Here is a 25,021-nt window from a genome sequence, read left to right as displayed (position 1 = left end):
GTGGACTTTTGCTGGAAACAGATTGCAATAGGTCTTGAAGGAAATTAGCACAACATTTCTGTTTAAGGACAGTGGAATAAGGTGTCTTTCCATTTATAAAATGAGTTAAAAATGGACAATTGAAAACGGCATTGCATTTGAACTCAAAACACGAGACAAGGAGATTTTAAAACTTTAGGGGTCTTTCGTGGACTGGTAATATGAGAATATAAATATTTTGTGATTAAAAAGCATGTAATTGTAATTAAAGAAACAACATTAAAGAATTTTAAAAGTTTATTAACAAAATAAGTTGCTTCATTGTTAATGTTATGAATATGCATTAGACAGATCGGCATACAATGGAGGTAGCAGGCATGCAAATCTCCTTCATACATATTCATTAGGGACAACTCGAGAACTTGATCTGTTGGCAGCCCTGAAGGACTGGGAGTGAAGACCAAGGAGTAAAGTATTAAGAGCAAGCTCTGGCACTAGTGAAGGTTCTGATCTTTGGAGAACATTTAACACTAGAGGTCATCGCCACACCACCATATACCTTTTAAAGGTCCAAATTCTATGAATGTTAGCCACAGTTTTATCACCCATTTAACCCTCCCCCCCAAACATATGTTTCCAATACAAAATCAGTAATTCCTTAGTCTTGTACAGGTCAATTCCCAATGGGAAGAACACCCCACGCAGGACTGACACTAATTTTGTTTTAATAAACCATGATTCCATCTGCTTCTTTTTCTGGTTTAGATTGTTACTGGATTTATAAAAATCGCTAAGATGGCAGTATATCAAATATTCAAAGAAGGCACCAGGCCACAGTGCAACCTAAAAGAAAAACCACCAACACATGCCACACTCTTTATAATTAGCAATAACAAACAGAAAAGATCAATGTGCCAAAGCTATATTTTTCGCCAAAGCTGGACTGAAACTTACCCCTTCTAAAAGGAGGTCTCATCAGGGCTCCTTTTCCTACTTTATGAACACAGTTCAATCCAAAATGTCACAAAGATCAAACATACCTCCATCTTGTATGATAAGAGAGTACACTGTGGCATCTGACTTTAGAAGAAGCTTATCCCCCTTCTTGATAACAACTCTCTTCTCAGCATCATGTCCCGGGTTCCAGTGAGTAAGAAAATAGTTTTGATCCGGACAGTTTTCTGAAACACAGCAAAAAATCCAGGGTCAGCAGCAAAATACAGGACTAGGGGGCAGGTAATGAAGCTAAGTAGCAGATTTAAAACAAACAGGAGAAAATGTTTCTTAATCCAACGTGTAATTACTGTGGAATTCGTTGCCAGAGAATGTGGTGAAAGCAGTTAGCTTAGCAGGAATTAAAAAAAGGTTTGGATAACTTCCTAAAAGAGAAGTCCATAAGCTATTATTAAGATGGATGTGGGAAAATCCACTGTGTATTCCTAAAATAAGCATGATAAAATATGTTTTACCCTTTGGGATCTGATTGGCCACTGTTGGAAACAGGATACTGGGCTTGATAGACCTGTGATCTGTCCTAGTATAGTGGCTCTTATGTTCTTATGAGTCCAAGCAGAAAGAAAATACAAGAGATACAGAGTGCTGCTAAATTCATTTGCCAGGGCACAATGATTCAAGTAATACAATCAAACAGGAAGAGGGAAATTCTTAAAATTACTTTAGTTAAGACAAGATGAAATGTTCCACAACAATAACAGTACCCTTATCCTTCTTTCTCTCATCTCCGAAAGAGATTTTAAAAGATTATGATCTCCATGATGAGGGGTTACATGTACCCAAAGAGACATCAGTTTTTTCTTCTGCAGTGCATGAAAACCCCTGTTGCGCCGTCAGGGAGCTGCTGAATTTGTTGAGATTTCACTTGCTAATGCCAGACATTAACAATCTGAGGAAAACTTCCTTGGGTTCAATCTATGGTTTATATAGATTATTCTGGGGAGAACCTGTAATTAAGAGAGTATACCAGGGAAAGACTGCAGTGTGCTCAGATCATTGGCTTAAGTATTAAATAAAACTTCTGTTAATATCTGCCACTTAAAATCCATGTAAGTCCAGAGGCTGCAACCCAAATCTCATCTAAGGAAATACTTTTTTACAGAAAGGGTAGTAGATGCATGGAATAGTCTCTTGGTAGAAGTGATGGAGACAAAGACCGTGTCCGAATTCAAGAAAATGTGGGATAGACATGTGGGATCTCTTAGGGATAGTGGATGCTATGGATGGGCAGGCTGGATGAGCCATTTGGCCTCTTTATCTGCCATCATATTTCTGTTTCATCTCCCATTATCCCTTCCAATAAACTCGCACAGATGTCAAGGGGGAGCCAATTTTTAAGTAGGATATTTTCAGCCTGTCTCCTAAACCAGTTCATGTCACAGCTCCATTCCATCCCGTCTGCAGCATTTCTCTGCCAGCACTGTGACCTAAAGAACCCAGTCCTCCCTGCAGACTTTCCCTGTTTGTTAATTTTGCAGCAGAAAGTGTAGGCAGTAAGATTTGAAATTGCTCATAGTCACATGCAGGGAGAGAAAAAATAATTGAGTGGCCATTCCAGAGTCTCCTCTATTTTGAAGAGAAATGTGCATTAAGGTAAACTGGGAAAGTGAGAGGAAAGGAGGGAAGCATCAGAAAGGGATGTGGAAAAGGAAAAAAAAAAAAAAAAGATGAACCACGGGAGCTCCCTGGAGATGTTTTGAGATAGGCTGGAGTGGGGGGACAAACTGGCGAAAAAAATGATAGACCCACAAATAGAGGGAAGGGATAGCTAGAGGGACCCAGCAATAGCAGGGAGGGAAGGGGAGAAATGCTGGATGTGAGGACAGACACAAAGGGAGATCTTGAACCTTGGCATGGAAGGAAGGGTGGAAAGTAAGAGAAATGTTGGACCTGGGGAGAAAAAAGAAGTAAAAAAAAGAGAGAGGGAATGATGCAGGACCATGGGGAGGAAGAGGCGGAAAAATGATGGACCATGGGGAGGGGAGAGGGGAGATGGGAAAATGCATATTCATTGTGGGTATCATGAAAACTCAATGGGACTAGATCTGCCCTGAGGAATAGGTTGGGAATGGCTGATTATAGACAGATAAGAGCACTTACTGGGAATTCCTCATTCATGTGAAATAATCGTAGTCCCTATTATGAACAGGATTCAACAGGTTACCCAAACCTGTCAGTGAAAGATATATACACACTGATCCATTCAGTATAGCATGGGTGCTGTACTAGACATCTAAGGGCATCCCAGGCCTGTTATTGATGGATCTCAGGTGGCGTTTGACCAAGCATGATAAAATTAACAGTGCTATATTCAAAAAGTGCAAAAAAGAAAAAAAAAAATTGAATGATTTCTAAAGTCCCCAGAATAAAAAAAAATGAAGTTTTAATAAATTCTTAGAGCAAACAACTTAATACAACAGTCCAAACCCCCATCCTTTTATGTGAAAAATTAAGTTATGGAAAAGTTCCAACATGTAACTTTTCAGACTGCAAATGGACCCATGATGTGAAAAAAAAATCTTGTCATTTTCAACATTTTGGATCTACCAAGTTGCCTTTTCCCAGAGATGGTCACATTTGTTTCAGAACTTTAACACTGGCCATTTCCAGACACATGCTGGACAGCAATGTATTCCACCAAACCAGCTATGTTACATCAATAGCACAGCCAACAGGGATTATTGGAGTGTCTCTAGTAGCAATACAAGTAAATGGTTTATAAAAAGATTGTGTATAAAGTTTTTGATTGCTAAACGCCTGGTGAGTAACTGTGTACCGAATCAATAAAGCACACTGCATTACATCTTAAATTTGGCTTGCCATTCAATGGGGAGTCAATGAAGGGAACACAAAAACAGTACTCTAGCGAGAATCTGGTTTGTTTTCAGATGTTAGTATGGAAGCAATGCGTCTTGCTTGGAGAATTACATATAATTTCACGTTGACTTTTTATTGTAACTGCCAATGCAAAGAATTATGGTGCCCTGAGCCAACTTTGATAGTAGTGCCATCAACCCGAAGTTTAAGCTTTCTCTCCTTCTCTGTTAAGTCCCTAGTCAGGTATTGCTCACTCTCCTCCTTCCCCCATGGCTTTCTAAACTTGCTGATAGCAATAGCATGCACAGCAAGCTGTTTCCTCCATCTGCTTTGTCCTGCTGACAGGAAATCGCAGGTGGTTTGTGACAGAGGGAAAACCCAGGGCTGGCAGAAAGCAGACTACTGTGCATGCTGTTGCCACTTGCAAGCAAGGTAATGTTTTAGAGAGCATCAGGGGAAGGAAAGGAAAAAAAATGTTGGACTAGGGGCTGGAGAGAGAAGGACTGGTGGTGAACTCATGGTCCAGGGATTTCAACACCCTATATCTCTGGTGCCCTGGTCCAGAGCCTCACCTGGTCCAAAGGTTGAGCTGGCCCTAATGGGCTTTCAGAACAGAGTCCCACTTTGTAAACCTCTAGATGTCCTTCAGCAGGGGTGCCCAATACGTTGAACACGATCGACCAGTAGATCGAGAAGGCAACGCGAGTCGATCGCGGAGCCCATCCTGGGCTCCATGATAGACTCGTATTGCCGTCCCGATCTACCAGGCCGATGAGCCTTCCTCTCCCCGACGTCCCCCCCCCCCCAAGCTCTCCCTGTAGAAGCGTCGGACCAACCAGCATTTCTCTCCCCGTCAATTCTGACATCGGAGAGGAAGTTCTGGGCCAGCCAATCATTGCCTGGCTGGCCCGGAACTTCCTCTCTGATGTCAGAATTGACGTCAGGGAGCGGTATGCTGGTCAGCGCAATGCTTCTGCAGGGAGAGCTTTGGGCGACGGTGGCTTGGGGGCCTGTTCCCCGATGATGGCGGCGGCAGCAAACCTAGTAGCTTGGGGGCCTATTCCCCGATGGCAGCGACAAACCTAGTGGCTTGGGGGATAGCAGGGAGAAAGAAAGAAAGAGGTTAGGCAGGGAGATAGAAAGAAGGGGGTAGGGAGACAAAGAAAGAAGGGGAACAGGGAGACAGAAAGAAAGGGGGCATGGAGAAAGAGAGAAAGAAAGAAAGAAAGGGAGGCAGGGTGACAGAAATAAAGAAGGGGCAGGGAGAAAGAAAGAAAAAGTTGGGGGAGAGAATAAGGTCTGGAGGAGAGGAAGCATACAGGAGGCTGAAAGAAGGGAAGAAATATTGGATGCACAGTCAGAAGAAGAAAGTGCAACCAGAGACTCATGAAATCACCAGACAACAAAGGTAGGAAAAATGATTTTATTTTCAATTTAGTGATCAAAATGTGTCCGTTTTGAGAATTTATATCTGCTGTCTATATTTTGCACTATGGCTCCCTTTTACTAAACCACAATAGCTGTTTTTAGTGCAGGGAGCCTATGAGTATCGAGAGCACTGCGGGACATTCAGCGCAGTTCCCTGCGCTACAAATTCCTATCGCAGTTTAGTAAAAAGGGAGGGGGTATATTTGTCTATTTTTGTATGGTTGTTACCGAGGTGACATTGCATATTTTAAAGTCATCTGCCTTGACCTCTTTGAAAAAACCCTGGAATATGAATGATAATTAACATTTTCTCTGACTTTCAGTGTGCTCTGTGGTTTTTGTTTTTATTTTATTGTTGGTAGATCATTTTGACTTGGTCATTTTAAAAGCAGCTAGCAAGCCCAAAAAGTGTGGGCATCCCTGTTCTACAGAGTGTGACAGCTTCCCTGGAGCTCTTGGTTTCTATGCTGACTCATCTTACAATTGATACACTCTTCAAAATTGAGACACATGAACTGGTTTATCTTCCCTGGCTGAACGAGTTAAGTAGCTTAAGGGAGGATAGGATTCAGCTATCCAGACAACACTGATTCAAGAAGGAGTGTCGACACAGCCTAGACAGGAAAAATCTAGAGAATTCTGAGATTTCCTTGAACCTGCAGGAGTTAAATATTCCTGTCATCCCTCTCATTTCCCCACTGAAGCACCAATGGAATCCTTGAATGTGAAATATTCACTAGCAAAATTTGAGATTTGTCTCTATAAATATGAAGTTTGGGGAGAATGAAAATTCAGCCACAGCATCTTGAAAGCTAGCCCTCCTAAAATGTTTAAATGGGGAGAAAGTCGAAGTTATTCCGACTGTTTTGTATTCCCCGACTATATTTTAGGAAGCAGTCTCTGTTTCTGACCAGAAAATATGGATAGTTCCAGATCTCTGTAGGTCTACACAGAAAGAAAATAAATTTCTGTACTTCCCTGCTTTGCTCCAGGTTCATCTCCTCCCTTCTCTTCCCTGCAGGCTTCCAAAACTGGAACAAAGCATACCTGCTGTGCTGGAGTTGGAAAAAGTGACAGAACTGCATTCCAGACCATTTACCCAGAAATTTAGCCATGAACTATAACTCATTTCAAATAATTATTTTTCTATTCTCAGGTCATCTGGATTTGTCCCTGTTTAACAAGTTTTGATTTTTCTTAGTAGAAAAAGTATGACTTGATGCAGATAATACCAAGGTCTGTATCCGAGGGGACCTGAGGGAGTGTAGACAACAAGAAGAAACTTAAGCGCCCAAGTGATCAAATGCATGGCACCTAGGATTCAATGCAAACATAAAAATATGGTCATGCTTTTGGTACAAAGCAAGGAAGCAGTACATGAGGGGAACACTGATGGGTACCAAGCAAGAAAGAGGCCTTGGGATAACAATGTGATCACCCCAAGGCAAGCAATAAAGAATAGACTCACTACCACCAGGGTTTTGTCTTGGTGTAGTGGGGGGTTGGCGAGGGGGAGCGGGCATTCCTCCTGTCGATCTCTTAAACAAACAAAAAAAGTACCCCAACATTGGGGGAGGGGGGATTTATTTTTGCTAGCAGGCAGGCAGGAGGTGCTGCTCCTGACTGCTCTTCTGAACAAGTGCCAGGCACAGTTCCTCCCCTCCTTTACCAGCGATTCTCCACACAAATTGCATGCATATAATTTGCATACTATTATGCTGAGAATTGTCAGTAGAACAAAAATCGCTCCCACCAGCTCAGAGAATAAATGTTACCCTTGTGTTGGAATCAGAATGGTCCCCCCCCATTTTTTTTTTGGTTGCCTTGTCTTCTCTTTTTTGTTTTCGCTCAAATTTGGGCACCATTTACAGAATTAAACCCAGAAGGTCTCTTATAAAAACTACCCCACAAGTAGAAAAGACACATTCCAGGGCGGAATTTGGGCAAAGTCGTGTTCCCATGTTACACATACAATACATATTACATTTGAGTAGGAAAGTTACATGCAAAATAGGAAAAGTAAAACAAAATCAGCAATCTCTTAGCAGTCATTTGGGTGATACTGCTACCTTGGAAACTGATGTCTTTGATGACATCAGTAATAACTGTTGCCTAAGCTGGATCCTTCACTCTGCTGTATCTCACCCAAAGAAACGTAAACAAAGTTGTGGCAGAAAAAAGAATCCGGGGCTGGCCTAGGCAATGTGTTATCACTGATGCTGTTGGCAAAAACATCAGGTTCCACGGAGGGGGCTGGGTGAGGAAGAGGGAAAATGTTCATCTTATGCTTGAGAGTAGGAGAGATGGACTATGGGGAGGGGGTAGGACAGAAGAGTTGCTGGACCTGTGGTGGGAGGGGAAGGGAGGGCCAAAGAAGCTGGACCTGTGGTGGGAGGGGAGGAGAGGGAAGGGAAGAGAGCGAAAGATGCTATAAACTTAAAAAAATATAACTAACCAAATAAACCAACCAGCAGGGCTAGGGCTTCACTGAATCACTTGAAAGCCCTACTGTAGCTTAAAATGGTGTAGTGTGAGACATACTAAGGTATCCTGTGGAATTCCAAAGGTGCATGTACCAGTTGCAAGCTAAAAAAAATGTTTTTTTGAGGGGACCATGTCTGGGGGTGGGACGGGGGAGATGAAGAGGTGGTGTTCCTGTGCTAATTAGCACAGCTACATTACCCCCCGCTAACTGGTTAGAGCAGGAATAGAACATGAGCCTTTACCGCTTACAAAATGGGTGGCTGTTAATTGCAATGAAAGATTTGGTCAAGTACCCAGTGGAAAAATTCAGTCTGTTATTGCGAAAGATATGGAGGAAGCCACTGCTTGCCCTGTACTGGTACATGGAATATTGATACACCTTGGGTTTTGGCCAGGTACTAGTAACCTGGATTGGCCACCATGAGAACGGGCTATTGGGCTTGATGGACCATAGGTCTGACCCAGTAAGGCTATTCTTATTAAGATTTTCAAAGGCTATGTGCTAATGAAAAATTAGCGCATGGCCATGTGAAAGAGTCAGGGATTTGCCCTCAGTAATGATATTATACCACCAGGCAGCAGGGGGCACTAATCGTAGAGAGAAAGAACTACAACCCCCAAGATGCACTGGGCTCAGCAGCTTAGGGCTGGGCTACCTAAGAGGTGGAAGAGCTCCTGAGTCACAGGGGTGGGACCCAGGCAAACATGAGTATATCTTTTCCAGGTTAAGATTAATTCAGGGAGGTCCCAGAGTGAGAGAAGGCTTCCAAATTTAGAGGCCAATACAAGCCTCAAGAAACAGACTCTCCATGAGCGTTCCCTGAGAAAGGAGTCCCCGAGAGAGAGGTCACAAGCTGATACAGAGTTCTGGAAAAAGACTAATACTTATGAGGGGAGAGTGACAGCAGAGTGGTTGAAGTAAACCTAACTTATTATTCTAAGAACTGTACCAATAAATGCGTGAGCCTGGAGAAGGGCTGTTTATTTTGAATGAAGAAAGTGCTTCCCCTGAGCCGGTGAGTGAACAGGCTCAGCAAAGTAAAGAAAAAAGTTTTTCCTTATACTTTCCTCATGTGTTGGTGCTGTTTGTGTGAAGGTGAACAAGGGGGCTCCTAGAAAACTGGGCCAGGAATTTCCCACAGGCCATTAATACAAAAAATAGATCTTTAGAGCTGCATTAAAACCTGCTTAAGGGAATGCTAAGGCTACTTTTTGCCGCAGCTTAGTAAAAGGACCCCCCCAAGTTTATACCTGAAGCAATGGAAAGTTAAGTGACTTGCAAGAGATAAGAAGGAGCTGATGTGGGATTGGAGAGTGGCTTCTATGATTCCCCAGCCTGCTGCCGTAACAATGCTCAAGTTTGTGGGGATTTACAAAATGTTTTTATATTATGGTAGGAGACTCAATGCACGTGTTTGCCCAAGCTGCAGCAAAGGGTTAATGTGCCACTGAAGGCAGCCTTATTCCATGCGGCTTCACGATCTCCACCACTGCCGTTACTGCTCTGGCCGCTGGCATAAATCCTTCTGGCAGGCATAAATGCTTGCTCCTGAAGACAGAATGCTAGATTAAGTCATTTTTGCACCTATGAAGGCAGTTTTATATAGAACTACCTTTACAGAACGTGCACTTAACAGGCTTCATCCCAGTGCCCGAATGCTCTAGACAGAATAACAAACAAAAAAACCAACTGGACTTGCAGCAAAAGGACGGCAAAGCAAACAAAAACGATACTGCAAGAAAATGTACAGGGTACCGGAATTTATAAAAATAACAAAAGCAAAAATTTTAAATCAAATTGCATAAAGTACATAAAAAGTATATATCTAAAACTGGTACCAATATTCCTGTGGACTGGACCAGTTTTTTTGGATATATACTTTTTATGCACTTTATGCAATTTGATTTAAAATTTTTGCTTTTGTTATTTTTATAAATTCCGGTGCCCTGTACATTTTCTTGCAGTATTGTTTTTGTTTGCTCTATACAGAATTACATAGAGGAGTGAAAAAATATTTACTAAAATTAATATATGTATTGCTGGTACTGCTTATTATTCCTATAGCATTACTAGATATATGAAGCACTGCACGGAAAAGGGGAAATTAAACTCTGGAATTCATTGCTTCAAACAAGATTTGGATAAGTTCCTAAAACAAAAGTCCATAAGCCATTATTAAGATGGACTTGGGGGGAAATCCATTGCTTATTCCTAGGATATGCAGAATAAAGTCTGTTTTACTCCTTGAGATCTTGCTGGGTACTTGTGACCTGGGTTGGCCACTGTTAACAGGATACCGAGCTTGATGGGCCTGCAGTCTGTTCTTATGTAAAGTTTAAGCTAATTAAATGATGTTAATGTATGCTGAATTGGAGCTTACACTTGGGATGGCTTCATTTCTTACTGAGGGCTCATGAATAACACTTATTTTGCTAAAGGTAATGAACATACAAATGTTGGAACAGAGACAGCTCTGGTTGCCAACCAGTCACATGATAAGCAGAGCTACTATCGCAAATTTCTTAACTTGGGCTATTTATTTATTATTTAGTTTCTTTAGTTTCTGTAGTTAAGTCACAAGAAAAAGACTGGTATATGGGTTTGTCGTGCCACTGGGGCTTGTTGCCATCCGAGAAGCCGAAACCTATGCTGTCGGTAGTTTCACTACCAGTAAGGCCTCCCAAGGTGGACAGGTTTCAGTAGAAATATCAGACTAATAATGTCCCACCCATTTGGGCAGCTGCAGATGGGCAGTGTTGGAAAGCGGAGGATCATGTTTGATGCAACAACGGCGATATCAAATTTAAACTGTGCACAAGAAAGGCCCGGCAATCTACTTCTGTATTCTGCCAAGAAAACTTGATGATATTCATCAAGTCACCAGCACTCGAGCGCAAGTCAACAGCATCTAATATTTTACAAGAAACCAAAAGCTTCTATCTCAAGAAGCAGGCTCACTGTGTCTCAGCAGTTTTGCGTAGGTCCTACTTTAAACCACACTACCTATGCAAGTTAACAACCCACCTAGAACACGAAGGGGGTGCTAAAAAGTTCTCAGCTCAAACAACTTCCTAAATTCCGAGCGTTACGTTGCCACTCTAGCTGAAAAGAATGTTATTTTTATTTGCAAAGTGCCAAATTGCAGAATCGTAATGCTACGTTTTGACATTGTTTCAGATCATTGGTTGAACCATGTCAGCAGAAAAGTGTGGAACTCCAAGCAGTTACTGTTGATGAAACATGGCTACACCACTATGAACCCGAGACAAAACAGTTCATGTAATTGCGGTACTCAGGTTTTCCAAGGCCAAGGAAATTTAAGACCTAAAAGTCAACAGGAAAGGTAATGGTCACGGTGTTTTGGGACCAGGAAGGCATTGTAATGACTGACTATCTTCCAAGGGGCCAAACAGTTAATGCAGCATACTGCTGTAATCTACTGTGCCAATTAAAGGAGGCTTTGAAAGAAGAATGGAGAGGGAAGCTGTGGAAAGAAGTTCACTTTTCGCAAGACAATGCACCCGCTCACAAGGGTGGAAACACGATGGAAGTTTTGACGCAGTTGGGGGGGTTTCAGTGCATAGACCATCCATCCTACTCACCAGATCTTGCTCCATCTGACTATTTTCCGTTTCCAAACCTTAAAAAGAGTTTGAAAGGGCAACAGTTTTTGACTGATTAGGAGATGCTTACAGCAGCGGAGCAGTATTTCAGTGACTAGACATCGGAGTATTTCAGTGACTAAACATTGGAGTATTTTTCTGAAAGGGTTACAGAAACTTCAAATACAATGTGCCAAGTATACTGAATTTAGGGGTGAATATGTGAAATAACTTGCAAGTTTCATGGCTCCACATCATTCCCTTCTTGGTTGGGCTGAGAACTGTTCAGCACCCCCGCTCCTTCCTCATATGTAAAATGCCAACACTCTACTATGCTTTGTTACTAATAAATTCTTACACCATAGACTTAACCCTTTCAGGACCATAAGGATCGTAGGCCAATTTTTGTGGTTTTGACGACATTTTTATGGTAAAAAGGGCTTGCAGATGCCAAAAAATTGATTTTTTTTGTGAAATATCATTATTTTTTTTTAAAAAAATCACACTTCTGGCTTATGGACAGTGTGGCAAGTGAATCTTCTCGTCAATCTGGCAACGACGCTAATGAATGAATGTCGGAACCAGTTTGTTTACATAAAGGCAGTATCCTATGGAATCCGTACATATCAAATTTAGAACTGTAGACTATCCCAATCAAAATTTATAGGATTTTAAAGTTATGGGACAAATATGTCCCTTGGTCCTGAAAGGGTTAAAGCAAGAAGCTTGCCATCGAATCTGGTAACAACTCCAGCTCCTTGGCATAGCTTTAATACTATCTCATGTAAGTGTCTTTAGAACACAGGCTGTAACAATCTTTTATCAGCTACAAGCTTCATGTTACTATATCATTTATCAGAGACATCTTATTATACAAATTACATCTAAATGCCACCCTTTCAAACACTGGTCATCAAAGGAATTCTGATTTTCAGGATGTCCGCAATGACTATTCACATGATTTGTATGCATGACAGACTGTCTAGTTGATGTAATAAACTATTATAATCTTTCTCAATAAGAATACACATCCAGGGTGGGTGAGAGGGGGGAGGGTTTTGCATTGGAATTTCATTCAAGGAATATATGGAAGGTTTCCTGGAGGTATGTACTTTTTCTGATTATTTGACGGGGGGGGGGATAGTTGTGCATTAATGTGTATAAGTTTATGTGCATTTCGTGTAATATTATGTATACTGAAATTGTTTGTTTGCACAATAGTAGTTTGGAAATTTAATAAAGATTTAGAAAAAAAAATAAGAAAAGCAGGCCTGCTCACAATTCTGAGAGATCATTGCTTTCACACAGTTTTTATTTTTCATATACCTCAAATTTGTTCCTAAAGCCTTTCATCAGTGATGTAGCAATGCAGATGGAAAAATTCTAGGCATTTTTGCAACATGAAAGAAAGAGACTGTTTTCTTATCTCTTTTTCTCTCCTTGTATCATCCTTTCTGTCCCACCTCTCCTCACCCTCTCAGCCGAATGAGTTCTCACTAAAAATAAATTTTAAAAACCTCATAGTCTTACTGCCTGTTTTACAAAGCCGCACAGCATCAGCCCCAAAGTCCTTTAACTCTCTATGGGCTTCGGGGTCGTTACCGCGCAGCAGCCGCTAGCGCAGCTTTGTAAAACAGGCCCTTAATCTCATCTTCCTTTTTTCTATTGCTTTCGTTTCTCCATTTACCATACATATTTCTGAAACTTCTCTAAGTGTTGTACAACTCCTTCTATAAACACAAAGCAAGTATGTTTAGGGTTTCTTTTTTTTCCTCGTCACACTCCATGGATTCCTCCTTTGTATCTCTCAGGTCTCATTTCTTCTCTGCTTCCTTTCACTGGTTTAAGTTATCATCTTGCTTTACTGCATCACCCTGCGCCTATCCCACTCTTTCTCCTTGTCTGTGATCTTGTTCTCTCCTGAAAACCTTCCCTGAGTCATTCAGCTTTTTCTAAAATGTTCTTCCCTGCCCTTCTCCAAGATATCTTATACCTTTAAAAGTATAGGTCAATATTCAATACCAGTAATCAGAGTAGAGTATTTTTTTTTATGCCGGCTGTCACAGCTTTTAAAAAAGTAATCCAGATAGCACAACACTATTTCCAGAAAATGACCAGTGCTAACTACCCAGATTCAGCAGTGACCAGGAAAAGCTATAACTGCAAAATGCGAGTTCTCACGGTCTCATGAGACTGTCCCAGGAACTTGCACAGCCATTTCTGATTACGGCTCCGCATGGGGCAAGAGCGAAGAAAAATCGCTCCTGCCCTGCTTCACTCCTAGACCACCAAGGTTCAAAAGGTATGTTGTAGAGGAGTCCAAGAGGCGGGAGGGAAGCGGGGTGGTTAACAGTTGGCCAGGATGTGGAAGAATCGCTCCTGTCCCGGCTCACTGCGGGACCACCAGGACTTAAGACAGGCCCGCAGGAGGCCTGAAACACGTCTAGGAGGTGGGAGGAAAGTGGGGTGGTTAACAGCTGGCTGGGACAGGACACAGGAAGGATCGCTCCTGTCCTGCTCACCGCTGGACTACCAGGGCTTAAAGGAGGCCTGGAATGGGCATTGGAGGCTGGGTGCAGAGCTGGATAAGAAAGGAAGGAGGGCTGGGTGCAAGGCAGTGCATTTGAATATAAACCCCCCTCCTACCCCCCAGTTTATATTAGAGTGAACCTTTCTCTCCCTTTTTGGGTGGAAAAAAAGGTTACCGCGGTGTATAATCGTATCGATTTATATTTGAATATATATGGTACAACAAATATACAGGATAAATGGTGAATCTATGTATGTTTAGGTATGGAATTAGAGAAAATGAAGAGGTAGAGAGGTAAGGGACTACAGAGGAAATGGCAAACAGATTTTTGTGTTTTGCAAGTTGGTAGGGTTAGGACTTAAAATGCAGCTTAAGAACTGACCACTGAAGCTAAGGATAGATTGCAAATTAGGAGAAGGAATTTGAGGGCACAGAAGGGAAGACCCTCTCCCCTCCAAAATAAATTCTTTAGCACAATAAAAATTAAAAACCTCTTACCTAGATCCTCCTATCCTGCCATCTAGCTAAGGCACTCCCCCCATCTTAACAAGACAGCTGATCATGAAGTTCAGGCCTCCAACCTTTGTGTTCTCACCCCACCCCTGCTACTAGTGCCGTGTTGCCCTGAAAATAAACCCTACCATGATTTCTGGGGTAGGTCTTAATATAAGCTCTACCACCGAAAATAAGTCCTAGTCGCCGGCAGCAGTGCTTCCCCCGCCCCCCTCTGACCCTTCCATCTGAACCCCGACCGCAAGACCAAAATACCTGGTAACAAATGGCAGCGTCATCAGCACAGGCTGCATCATGGCCTGCACTTCTCACGCCTGGCTGTTCCGTGCCACGTTGCTGATGACATCATCAGTGATGCGGCAGAGGAACGCCCGGACGTGAGAAGGGCAGGCCGCGATGCAGCCTGTGCTGCCAATGATGTTGTTTGTTTCCAGGTATTTCGGCTCACGATCAGGGTTAGGATAGGAGGGAGAGATGAAAGGGTCAGTGGGAGGGGATGGGAGGGATAGAAAGATGCTGCACAAGGGGATGGGAGGAAGGGAGGGATAGAAGCTTCAAGGGTTCTGCTGCACAGGGAGAGAGGGAGGGATAGAAAGATACTGCACAAGGGAATGGGTGAGAGGGGAGGAAAGATGCTGCACATGTGGGGGAGAGAAAGGAAATAGGAAGAATTGGGGTGGTGGAGAGGAAGGGAGAGATGATCATTGTACATGAAAAAAAAATAAGGCCTACCTGAAAATAATACCCAGTACCTTTTTTGGGCCCAAAATGAATACAGTGGTACCTTGGTTTGCGAGCATAATTCGTTCCAGAAGCATGCTCGTAATCCAAAGTGCTCGTATATCAAAGCAAGTTTCCCAATAGCAATTAATGGAAACTAGGATGATTCGTTCCACATTGCAAAAACAGGCCTATGTCTTCTTGTGGTCTAACACTTCTCCCTCTTTTCCCCTCCCCAACCCAGCATATGTACTCCCCTCTCTTTAAATCCCCACAGACCATCTTTCCCTTTTCTTGCACTCCCGCTCTCACCTCAAGGTCTGCTCCTCCGTACAGGCACCCTCTCAGCCCCCAGCTGCTCCAAGAGTGTTAAAATTCCAGCATCACCTCACAGTGCCCGTTATTGCTCCAGGTTCCGGTCCCACTTCACTGGCCCATCTCGTTCTGGTTTTCCGCTATCGCTCGTCTCTCACCTCAAGGCCACGTTCCGCACTGATTCAGCGCATGTGTTCCAGCGCCGGAATGCAGCATTTCTTCAGTCAAGCTCCACCCCCTTTTGCTACCACTTCCTACATAAGCTCCTTCCTGCCACTACGAAGTAGCAGAAGGAACTGAGACACCTTCTTTCCTGCCTGCCCTCCACCAATCAGGGCAATAGGGAGGACCTTTCCACAACTCTCCCCGCCCAGGGACATCAGGCAGCACCGCCTCTACAAGTAGCAGAATGAACGGAGATGCCTTCTTTCCTGCCTACCCGCCGCCAATCAGGGCTAGAGGGAGGACCTTTGCACAACTCTCCCCACCCAGGGACATCCAGGCAGCAATATCAGGAGCAGATTGCAAGGCGGTGGTGCTGGCGTGGGTTGGTGTGTGCTGTTTGCCGGCTGGAGGTAAGGGTTTGGGGGGTGGGTCACACTCGTTGATCAAGTCAACACTCGTTTTGCGAGTTAAGTTTGCTCAAGTGTTTTGCTCGTCTTGCAAAACACTCGCAAACCGCGGTTTGACTGTATAAGACAGTGTCTTATTTTCAGGGAAACACGGTATATTAAACTGCACTGTCTGGTGATTACTGGCACTCAGGTGACATTGGAACATATATATCTATGATATTTGTAAGTACTGTTGTCTAATTCCGATTTCTCCCTTCCGATTCTGGTACCATTCACCTGAGGGGTGCTCTCTGAGAAGTACAGGATCATTTCACTATAAGTTAAGTGAGGTTCCTTTTATTTTACATCAATAAGAAAAAGAAAAAGTTATATAAAAATAAAACAAAACATGAATAAAGATTGGACTGATGCAGAGTTTAAGCAACCGGCTCTGTTTGCCCGTTTGCTACCTGAAGGTCCATACAAAAATTATTTGCAAAAGAAAAGTATTAATAATGAAGATAAAGTAGAAAGTAGATGAGATATTGAACAGCTAGCCTTTGGTATGATGGTGTAAAATTTAGACAACTATTATACGATTTAATTGATGGTCCAGCAGTGACATTCTGAGAAGTCCAGCATCTCTCAGCTTCTATTTGTGCTTGCAGGTTGGTTGCTCAAATCTAACATCTGACAGACTCAGATTTCCTCACAGCAACAACAGTGCATCCACTCCCCTTCTGCAATCTGTGGATGCGTACAATTAAATCTCTCTCAATTCTACCTGCTTGCTCTATAAGTCTATAGCAGAGTATGACACCGAGATGGATTACCGCAGGAGGGGGGGGGTCCTTTACTACAGTTACAGGAACAAAGCTTTGTTCCCACAGGGAGGGGAAAATCACATTTATCACTCCTGCAAATCCTCACTCCTCTCTGACCGCCTACCGCCGCATACCTTATGCAGCCGATCCAACAGACCTGCTCATGGCCTTCTCTCCCCTGGGTCTCTCTCCTTGTGGTGCATTTTAGAGAATTCACAGGGACAAAGTTTGTCCTCTGCCCTGCAGGTTCTGTCCACATCCCGTCCCCGTGAGCTCTATTCCAGTCTCCGTGAACTCTGTCCTCATTTGCACAAGCCTCGAACACTTATGATTTTATATTTAAAAATCTTTTTATTAAAATATAACAAGGGACAATATTCTGTACAACTGTTTATAAAGTCACAAATAAAGCCTTCAATGTCAATCTGACTTTGGTACAACCTTCCCAAAAATTCAGTTGCTTATGTTTTTATATCATCTGGGAAGGTAACTGGATGTCAGACATGGGTGTAGAAGAGAACAGGAAAATAAGTGTCTATTAAATGTTAGAAATGTTCCTTGATGCTAGCAATGATGGATGAATCTGTTTGCAGTAACAGTAAGATGCTTAAGCAGCTGGGCACATGATGGAAGGATGCTGCTGATGGCAGACAAGATACAAATTATGTCATTTAGCATTAATTCATTAAAATCCAAAAGCAGCTTCTCCAGACTAGTCTCAAGTTTTTAGAGCATGACACAGGGACAAAGTTTGCCCCTGCCCACAGGCTCTGTCCCCATACCCGTGTCATTCTCTAGTACAACTTCCTGATTTCATGAAAACAGGAGTTGCCTCACAAACAGAGACCCAGCAGAAAAAAGGCCTTAAGCAGGCCTGTGGGATCGACTGCATAAGGTAGATAGACTGGTGGGTGGGAAGGGAGAGAGGTGGGTGGGAAGGGAGAGAGGTGCTGGGATCCATGTGGAAGGGGGGTGCTGGACATGAAGGGAAGGGAGAGAAGTGCTTGATCTGCAGGGAAGAAAGACAAGAAGAAAGATGCCAAACTAAGGCAATGAAGGAAGAGGCTGTAAAATACTGAACACACAGCAGAGAGAGGGAGAGAAAAACAGGGAGATATATAGAAACAGAGGGAAAAGGGCATGGAAGGGAGCATAGGAATGTACATGGACACAGAGGCAATGCCAGACATGGGCGTGGGATATGGACCTGCAGGGAAGATGCTAGACATGTGGGAGAATAGGAGCACCGAAGGAACATGCTGTACTTGGAGGGCATAGTGACACAGAGGAACGATGTTTGGCATAGGGGGAGAGGGGATAGGGACAGAGTGGTGATGATGATGCAGGAAAATGGACACAGGGGAGATGCTAGATAGGGAAGTATAGGGGACACAGGGAAGGGAAAGATAGGTACACAAAGATGGAAAATGAATGGTAAGCATAGAGAAAGAAGAAGTGGCAAATGTGCAGGAGATCCTGCCAAGTGATTTAAGAGAAGACCGAGGAAAACAGAAATCAGAGCCTGGGACCATGATTTGAAACAAATGGTAGAAAAAAAATCATTTTAATTTTCTACTTTGTGATTAAAATGTGTCAGATTTGAAGTGGGTATCCTGTCAGATTTGGTGTTAAGACATGGCTGGGACCCAGGGCAGAAATTTGGGAGGGGACCCCAAAGCCCACTACCAGGCTGTGCCAACTTCAGCTTCTAACAGATTTAGGGCTCTCTGGCCAGGAGGTAGTTGCTCTCCCTTAATACCATCCAAGGCATGTGTGATCTTTACATATTACACAGAATAGGAGGAAATGGATCTACAGTGGTGCCTCACACAACGAACTTAATTGGTTCCAGGAGCAAGTTTGTTATGTGAAACGTTCGTTATGTGAAACGCGTTTTCCCATAGGAATACATGTAAAAAAAAATAATTCGTTCTGCAGCATAAAATATGCTAAGATGACATAAAAAAGATAAATTTTTTGTTATTATTTTTATTTAGATACATCTAAAAACATACATCTCCCTGTCCTTTTACTTCCACTATCTTCCTATCCCATCTCTATTCCCTTTTGTCCCTCTCCCCATGATCAATCATCTCACCACCTCTCTCTGCCCTCACCCTCAGGGTTCAAGATTGCTTCCACTCTTTTTCCTGTTGTTCTCTCTGCCTGTCACCCTATGATTTAGCATCCCTTCTGCCCTTGTCCAATATTTCCCCTTCTCTCCCTCCCTCTCATCCCCTGCTCCAACATGTGCTTTCAGCGGCCTTCTCCCCCCTTAAGCGTCTTTTCTTCTCCACTCCACCTTTCCTCCCTCCCTGCCTCCACCTTTGTGGCGCTTTTGCACCCGACCGACAACAGAACAGGCCCGGTCGGACAAATCTCCCTGTCCTGTAGCCGCGAATCTAAATTACCTTCTTACAGCAGCTGGATTATTGAAGCTGCTGTAAGAGGTAATTTAGATTCGCGGCTACAGGGCAGGGAGGTTTGTCGGCCGGGCCTGTTGTCGGTCGATCGGGGGACCTGACCAGCTGTGCACATTCTTCGGGGCGGACCGCCCCCTCCCCCCTCTTTCGTTCGCCATTGCCTTCTTCCTACCTGCCCTGCCGCAGCCGCACACAGCCGAACGGAAGTCTTCCTGATGTCAGCGCTGACGTCGGAGGAAGGGAGGGCTTTGCTTAAGCCCTCCCTCCGACGTCAGCGCTGACATCGGGAAGATTTCCGTTCGGCTGTGTGCTGCGACAGGGCAGGTAAGGAGAAGGAGACTACCCTCGCGGCTCGACCAACCCCGGACTTCGTTGTGTGAAACGAAGTCCGTTGTACGAATCAAGACATAAAGTTCGTTGTGCGCAGCGTTCGCTGTGCGAGGCGTTCGCTGTGCGAGGCACCACTGTATTTCTTTGGTGTTGTACTACAAGGAAGCTGTGGCTTCCTGGGATTTTGGGACTGGCAGCCAGAGACAAAGAGTGGCCTTTCTGTACCAGCAGCAGCGGGCAACGCTTTTCAAAATGTAATCTCCTGCTGCTGCAGGATTAGTAGCAATGGGGAGACGTTTTATAAAGCATTTCCTGCTGCTGCTGCTGGGACAGGAAGGCCACTCGGCTGCTGACCTGCGGGAGTGGGAGAGATGACCCACAAAAGCTCTGAAAGCAGGAGACTAGCAGGTCTGTCATACCCCAACATTACTAAACAAGCTAAGCCCTCTCCCCCCCTAACAAAGGCAGCCCTCCTGACTCTTTCCAGGTCTTACTGGAGGGCTTTATGGTGTTTAGTGGGCAGTAGGAGCTATCCCCAGCCACTCCAGTCACTTCCAATGCCGGTTTCAAAGTAGCAGCTGTGTTCGTGCCCCTCCCAGTTAGGGGAAGAATTTTTAAGAAACTTGGAATCTTGGAGAGCGCAGGATGTACTTTTTCTCTACGTGTAGCATTTTAAAATTGCTGCTCCTGCTGGATGTGCCAGCAGCTACACATGCTCCATATTTAGCAGAGCCTTTCATAAAATTACCAGGGGATTATGAATGACCCAACCTGGACTCCCAATTCCTCTCTCAACATTCTTTGTAAGGCAGGCCTTCAGGTGTAACTGCTGCCTTTTGCCATTGCTCTAGCGTCGGTGGGCCTGTCTCCTGCACATTAAGCAAATTTGTCTTCCTCCATGAGAGGGGGGGGGGAAAAGAAAAAGTGTGTGTTCTTTAACCTTCTCCGCCTCTGCTTCTTCCAGCGGGAGCTTCCTAGTGTCAGCAATATGCACAGTCACTGGAAACTGTAGCCACTTCTCAGCATTTGTTCAACACACACTCACATGCAGAATATAAAAGGCTGTACCCAAGGTCAAAACATTTTATTTCCCCCCCCCCCCCCACCAAAAAAAAAAAAAATATCAAAAGCGTGAGGAAGAAATGTCACCAGCTTCCGTCAACTGCTCTTGTGGCTCAAGCTAATTCCTGTCAATTAAGGATCTGGACGTGTTCTGTGAAGCTGTTGGCAGACTACAGAAAATATTCTCCAGCACAGGTCTAACTAAATGCAGCCTCACTAACATTAAACCTCTAACTTTCACACAAACAAGTGAAAAATCCAAAGTCTGAGAATGTAAACATACATTTCCCTTTTGGCAGAAGTAATGCCAATGGTCCTATTGATAGAGAACGGGCCATTCCTAATGCTGGACTTGCAAATCAGGAACTAGCACTTCCAGTCAGTTCCAGCAAGAGAGAAAAATGATGACACACAAAGACCGCAGGGCTATCTAATCAGCCCATTCCTGATGCAATATCACAGAACATAGCAACAGAAATAGATAGCTAGGCCAGGCTATTCCTTTCTAGCCTTGGTCAAAGGATGCCCTGTGCTTATCCAATTTGGGGGGGGATACAATGAGGTTGTAGCCAAGTTACTCCACTTTGAAAGGTAATGAATAAAAAGTAAAACAGAGCAAAAGAAGATACCTTTTTTATTGTACTCGCCATTACCAAGACAGTGCCATCGACTGACTGAAGTGCCCTCAGACAGACTATGGAAATAGGTTTACTCCATTCTCAGAAATTAATATGAAGGACTCTTGATGAGACTAAGATTGCTTTCCTAATGTGGAAGTGTGCAGTGCTTAAGTTCCCAAGGAAAGAGGGGGAGTTTTCTCTTAAACTGAGCTCTTGTCGAGCTGAATGCAGCACGCCACTGGAATACTGAATTTATTCCAAGTACTCTGATACAGAGAGAAAAGTACACAGTTTTATGCTAATTTTTAATTTATTTTGGAAAGTACATTCAACTTTGCACAGTTTCATTATGAATTGGATATCTGTTTTTGTTAAGACGGTGGATGCGTATGATAGATATTGACAATATTGATGAAGACCAAGATATATTTATGGATTTATTGAAAGGGCACTGTTGATTTATCACACATTTTGCACAAGAGAGGTCCTGGAATATTTCATGAAATTTTGCCTGATTGGGTTAATAAGAATTGACAACTCTTGTTCAAGGGTTTTCCCTTAACCCTTTCAGGACCATAAGGATCGTAGGCCAATTTTTGTGGTTTTGATGACATTTTTATGGTAAAAAGGGCTTGCAGATGCCAAAAAATTGATTTTTTTTGTGAAATATCATTATTTTTATTTAAAAAAAATCGCACTTCTGGCTTATGGACAGTGTGGCAAGTGAATCTTCTCGTCAATCTGGCAACGACGCTAATGAATGAATGTCGGAACCAGTTTGTTTACATAAAGGCAGTATCATATGGAATCCGTACATATCAAATTTAGAACTGTAGACTATCCCAATCAAAATTTATAGGATTTTAAAGTTATGGGACAAATATGTCCCTTGGTCCTGAAAGGGTTAATGAGTTGTGAAAACTGAGGGCTCTCATTCAGGAAGGTTATATCATTAGTTCCACAGTGCTCTTTTCCAAGGCAATTTTGAATATAATCACTAAGATTTATTCAACTATATCTGCAGCCCTCTTTTTACTGAAATAAGATAATTTTCAGTGTGTAGAGTTTTGCTATTCTTTCTTTATTGGGTTCCATTTGGTTTTAAAGTACTTTTACATTCATCTCAACATGGCTTTCATCCAATGCACAGCACAAACTCTTTTACTCAAAATTACTAACAGAACTACTGTAAGGAGATTTTTAGCATTAGATAAGAAAGTAGTTCTACAATTTGAAATATCTGCAGCATTCAATGGTATAGATTGATGGCGAGATGGGGATTTACAGATAAGGTTCTTGATTGGTTTGGAGTTTTGAGAAATCAAGAATATAAATGTGAGGAAAAAAATGGGGAAGAATCTTCTTGGCCGTCTATTTGTGGAGTGCCTCAGGGCTCTCTGATTTCCCCTCAATTATTTAACATCTATTTAAGCTCTTTAGGCAAATTCTTAGCCAAACGGACTATTTTTTCACCGTCTTATGCAGATAAAGCACAGTTACTTACCGTAACAGGTGTTATCCAGGGACAGCAGGCATATATTCTCACATGTGGGTGACGTCATCTACGGAGCCCCGATGCGGAAGCATTTTCAAGCAAACTTGATTGAAGATTTAAGTTTGCTCTGCTGCTCCACGCATGCGTGCCTTCCTGCTCCACTAGGGGGTGCATCCCCTCGTGGTCTCCAGTTCACTTAACTAGCCAAGAAGCCAACCTCGGGGAGGTGGGTGGGTTGTGAGAATATATGCCTGCTGTCCCTGGATAACACCTGTTACGGTAAGTAACTGTGCTTTATCCCAGGACAAGCAGGCATGATATTCTCACATGTGGGTGACCTCCAAGCTTACTGAAGAGGGGTGGAGGGAAGTTGGCAATTTAAGCAAATAGATTTCGCAACACCGATTGGCCGAACCGGCCATCGCTTCTGGACAGGGCGTCCAGACAGTAGTGGGAGGTGAAGGTATGAACCGAAGACCATGTGGCAGCCTTGCAGATTTCCTCAATAGGTGTTGACCTGAGGAAGGCTACGGAGGCTGCCATCGCTCGGACTTTGTGTCCCGTTACTCGACCATGCAGCGCGAGACCAGCCTGAGCGTAGCAAAAGGAGATGCAATCGGCCAACCAGTTGGACAAGGTGCGTTTGGAAACTGGGTGACCTAACCGGTTTGGGTCGAAGGACAAAAACAGTTGTGGGACTTTCCGGTGTGGCTGAGTGCGTTGGAGGTAAAAGGCCAACGCTCTTTTGCAGTCAAGAGTGTGGAGCGCCACTTCTCCGGGGTGAGAGTGGGGCTTGGGAAAAAACACAGGTAAGACAATGGACTGATTGAGATGGAAATCAGACACTACTTTAGGTAGGAACTTTGGATGGGTGCGGAGTACCACCTTGTCGTGATGGAATACCGTGAAGGGTGGGTCCGCTACCAGAGCTTGTAGCTCACTAACCCGCCGTGCGGACGTGAGTGCAAGTAGGAAAATTACCTTCCAAGTGAGGAATTTTGGATGGCATTTGTCTAGGGGCTCAAATGGAGGTTTCATTAGTTGAGCCAGAACCACGTTAAGGTCCCAAACCACCGGGGGAGGTTTGAGAGGGGGGTGGACGTTCAGCAGGCCCTTCATGAAGCGAGTGACTAAGGGATGGAGCGAGAGGGCTTTCCCTTCCAGGGGCTGATGAAAGGCCGCAATCGCACTGAGGTGTACTCGAATGGAGTTGGTCTTTAGGCCGGAATGAGATAGTTGAAGTAGATAGTCAAGGACCAGGGGGACGGGGACCGACACCGGGTCCTGGCTGTGGGAGGAGCACCAGGTTGAGAATCTGGTCCACTTTTGGGAGTAGCAGGTTCTCGTCGAGGTTTTTCTAGAGGCCTCCAATATCTCCTTGACTGATTGAGACACGGGGAGAGCAGTCAGGGGGAGAGAAACCAAGCATTCAGATGAAGAGATTGAAGATTGGGATGTAACAGTGAACCCTGACCCTGTGACAGTAGAGAGGGAAACAGAGGCAGAGGCAGTGGATCTCTGACACTGAGTTGAAGTAGAAGGGAAAACCACGGCTGGCGTGGCCAGCGAGGGGCAATCAGGATCAGGGTGGCTTGTACTGTTTTCAGGTGGACAAGCGTCCGCAGTATCAGAGGGAACGGCGGAAACGCGTACAGGAACCTTCCCTCCAAATCGAGGAGGAAGGCGTCGGCCTCGAGCCGGTCCGGGGAGTATATCCGGGAGCAGAAGAGAGGCAGCTTGTGATTGTGAGGGGACGCGAACAGGTCTATTTGAGGCGTCCCCCACCGTTCGAACACTCCTCGTAGGGCCTGAGAGTGTAGTGACCACTCGTGTGGCTGGAGGAGGCGGCTGAGTCTGTCCGCCAGGCAGTTTTGTTCTCCTTGTATGTACACCGCCCGAAGGAAGGTGTTGTTGGAGATTGCCCATTTCCAGAGGCGCAGGGCTTCCCGGCAAAGGGGCCAAGATCCTGTGCCCCCTTGTTTGTTTACGTAGTACATCGCTACTTGATTGTCGGTTCGGATGAGAACCACTCGGTCGCGGAGCAGATGTTGGAAGGCTACTGCTGCGAGGTAGATGGCCCGAAGTTCTAGCACGTTGATGTGGCAACGGCGGTCTTGTGCTGACCACATTCCTTGGGTGCGCAGGCCGTCCAGATGGGCTCCCCAAGCGTACTCCGACGAGTCCGTGGTGAGTACCTTGCTGTGGGGTGGGGTGAGGAAGAGCAAACCTTTGGAAAGATTTGAAGAGTCGGCCCACCAGCGGAGCGATCGTTGCAATGAAGGAGTCACTGTCACGGAGTGGCCGATCGGG

General features: G+C 44.1%; 1 protein-coding gene across 1 annotated transcript in view; it reads right to left on the bottom strand.

The window, feature by feature from the left end:
- CEMIP2 (cell migration inducing hyaluronidase 2) overlaps positions 1 to 25,021 on the bottom strand; it is a 181,318-nt gene that overhangs the window by 111,656 nt on the left and 44,641 nt on the right. Inside the window, exon 3 of the mRNA XM_033962543.1 lies at positions 1,020 to 1,160. Coding sequence (XP_033818434.1) covers positions 1,020 to 1,160 — 141 coding nt within the window. The remainder of the gene's footprint in view (positions 1 to 1,019; positions 1,161 to 25,021) is intronic.

The sequence above is a fragment of the Geotrypetes seraphini genome, chromosome 1 (genome assembly GCF_902459505.1).
Source record: "Geotrypetes seraphini chromosome 1, aGeoSer1.1, whole genome shotgun sequence".
In the NCBI taxonomy this organism is placed as follows: Eukaryota; Metazoa; Chordata; class Amphibia; order Gymnophiona; family Dermophiidae; genus Geotrypetes; species Geotrypetes seraphini.
The sequence above is the reverse complement of the archived record's forward strand: the minus strand, read 5'-3'. Positions and strand labels throughout refer to the sequence as shown.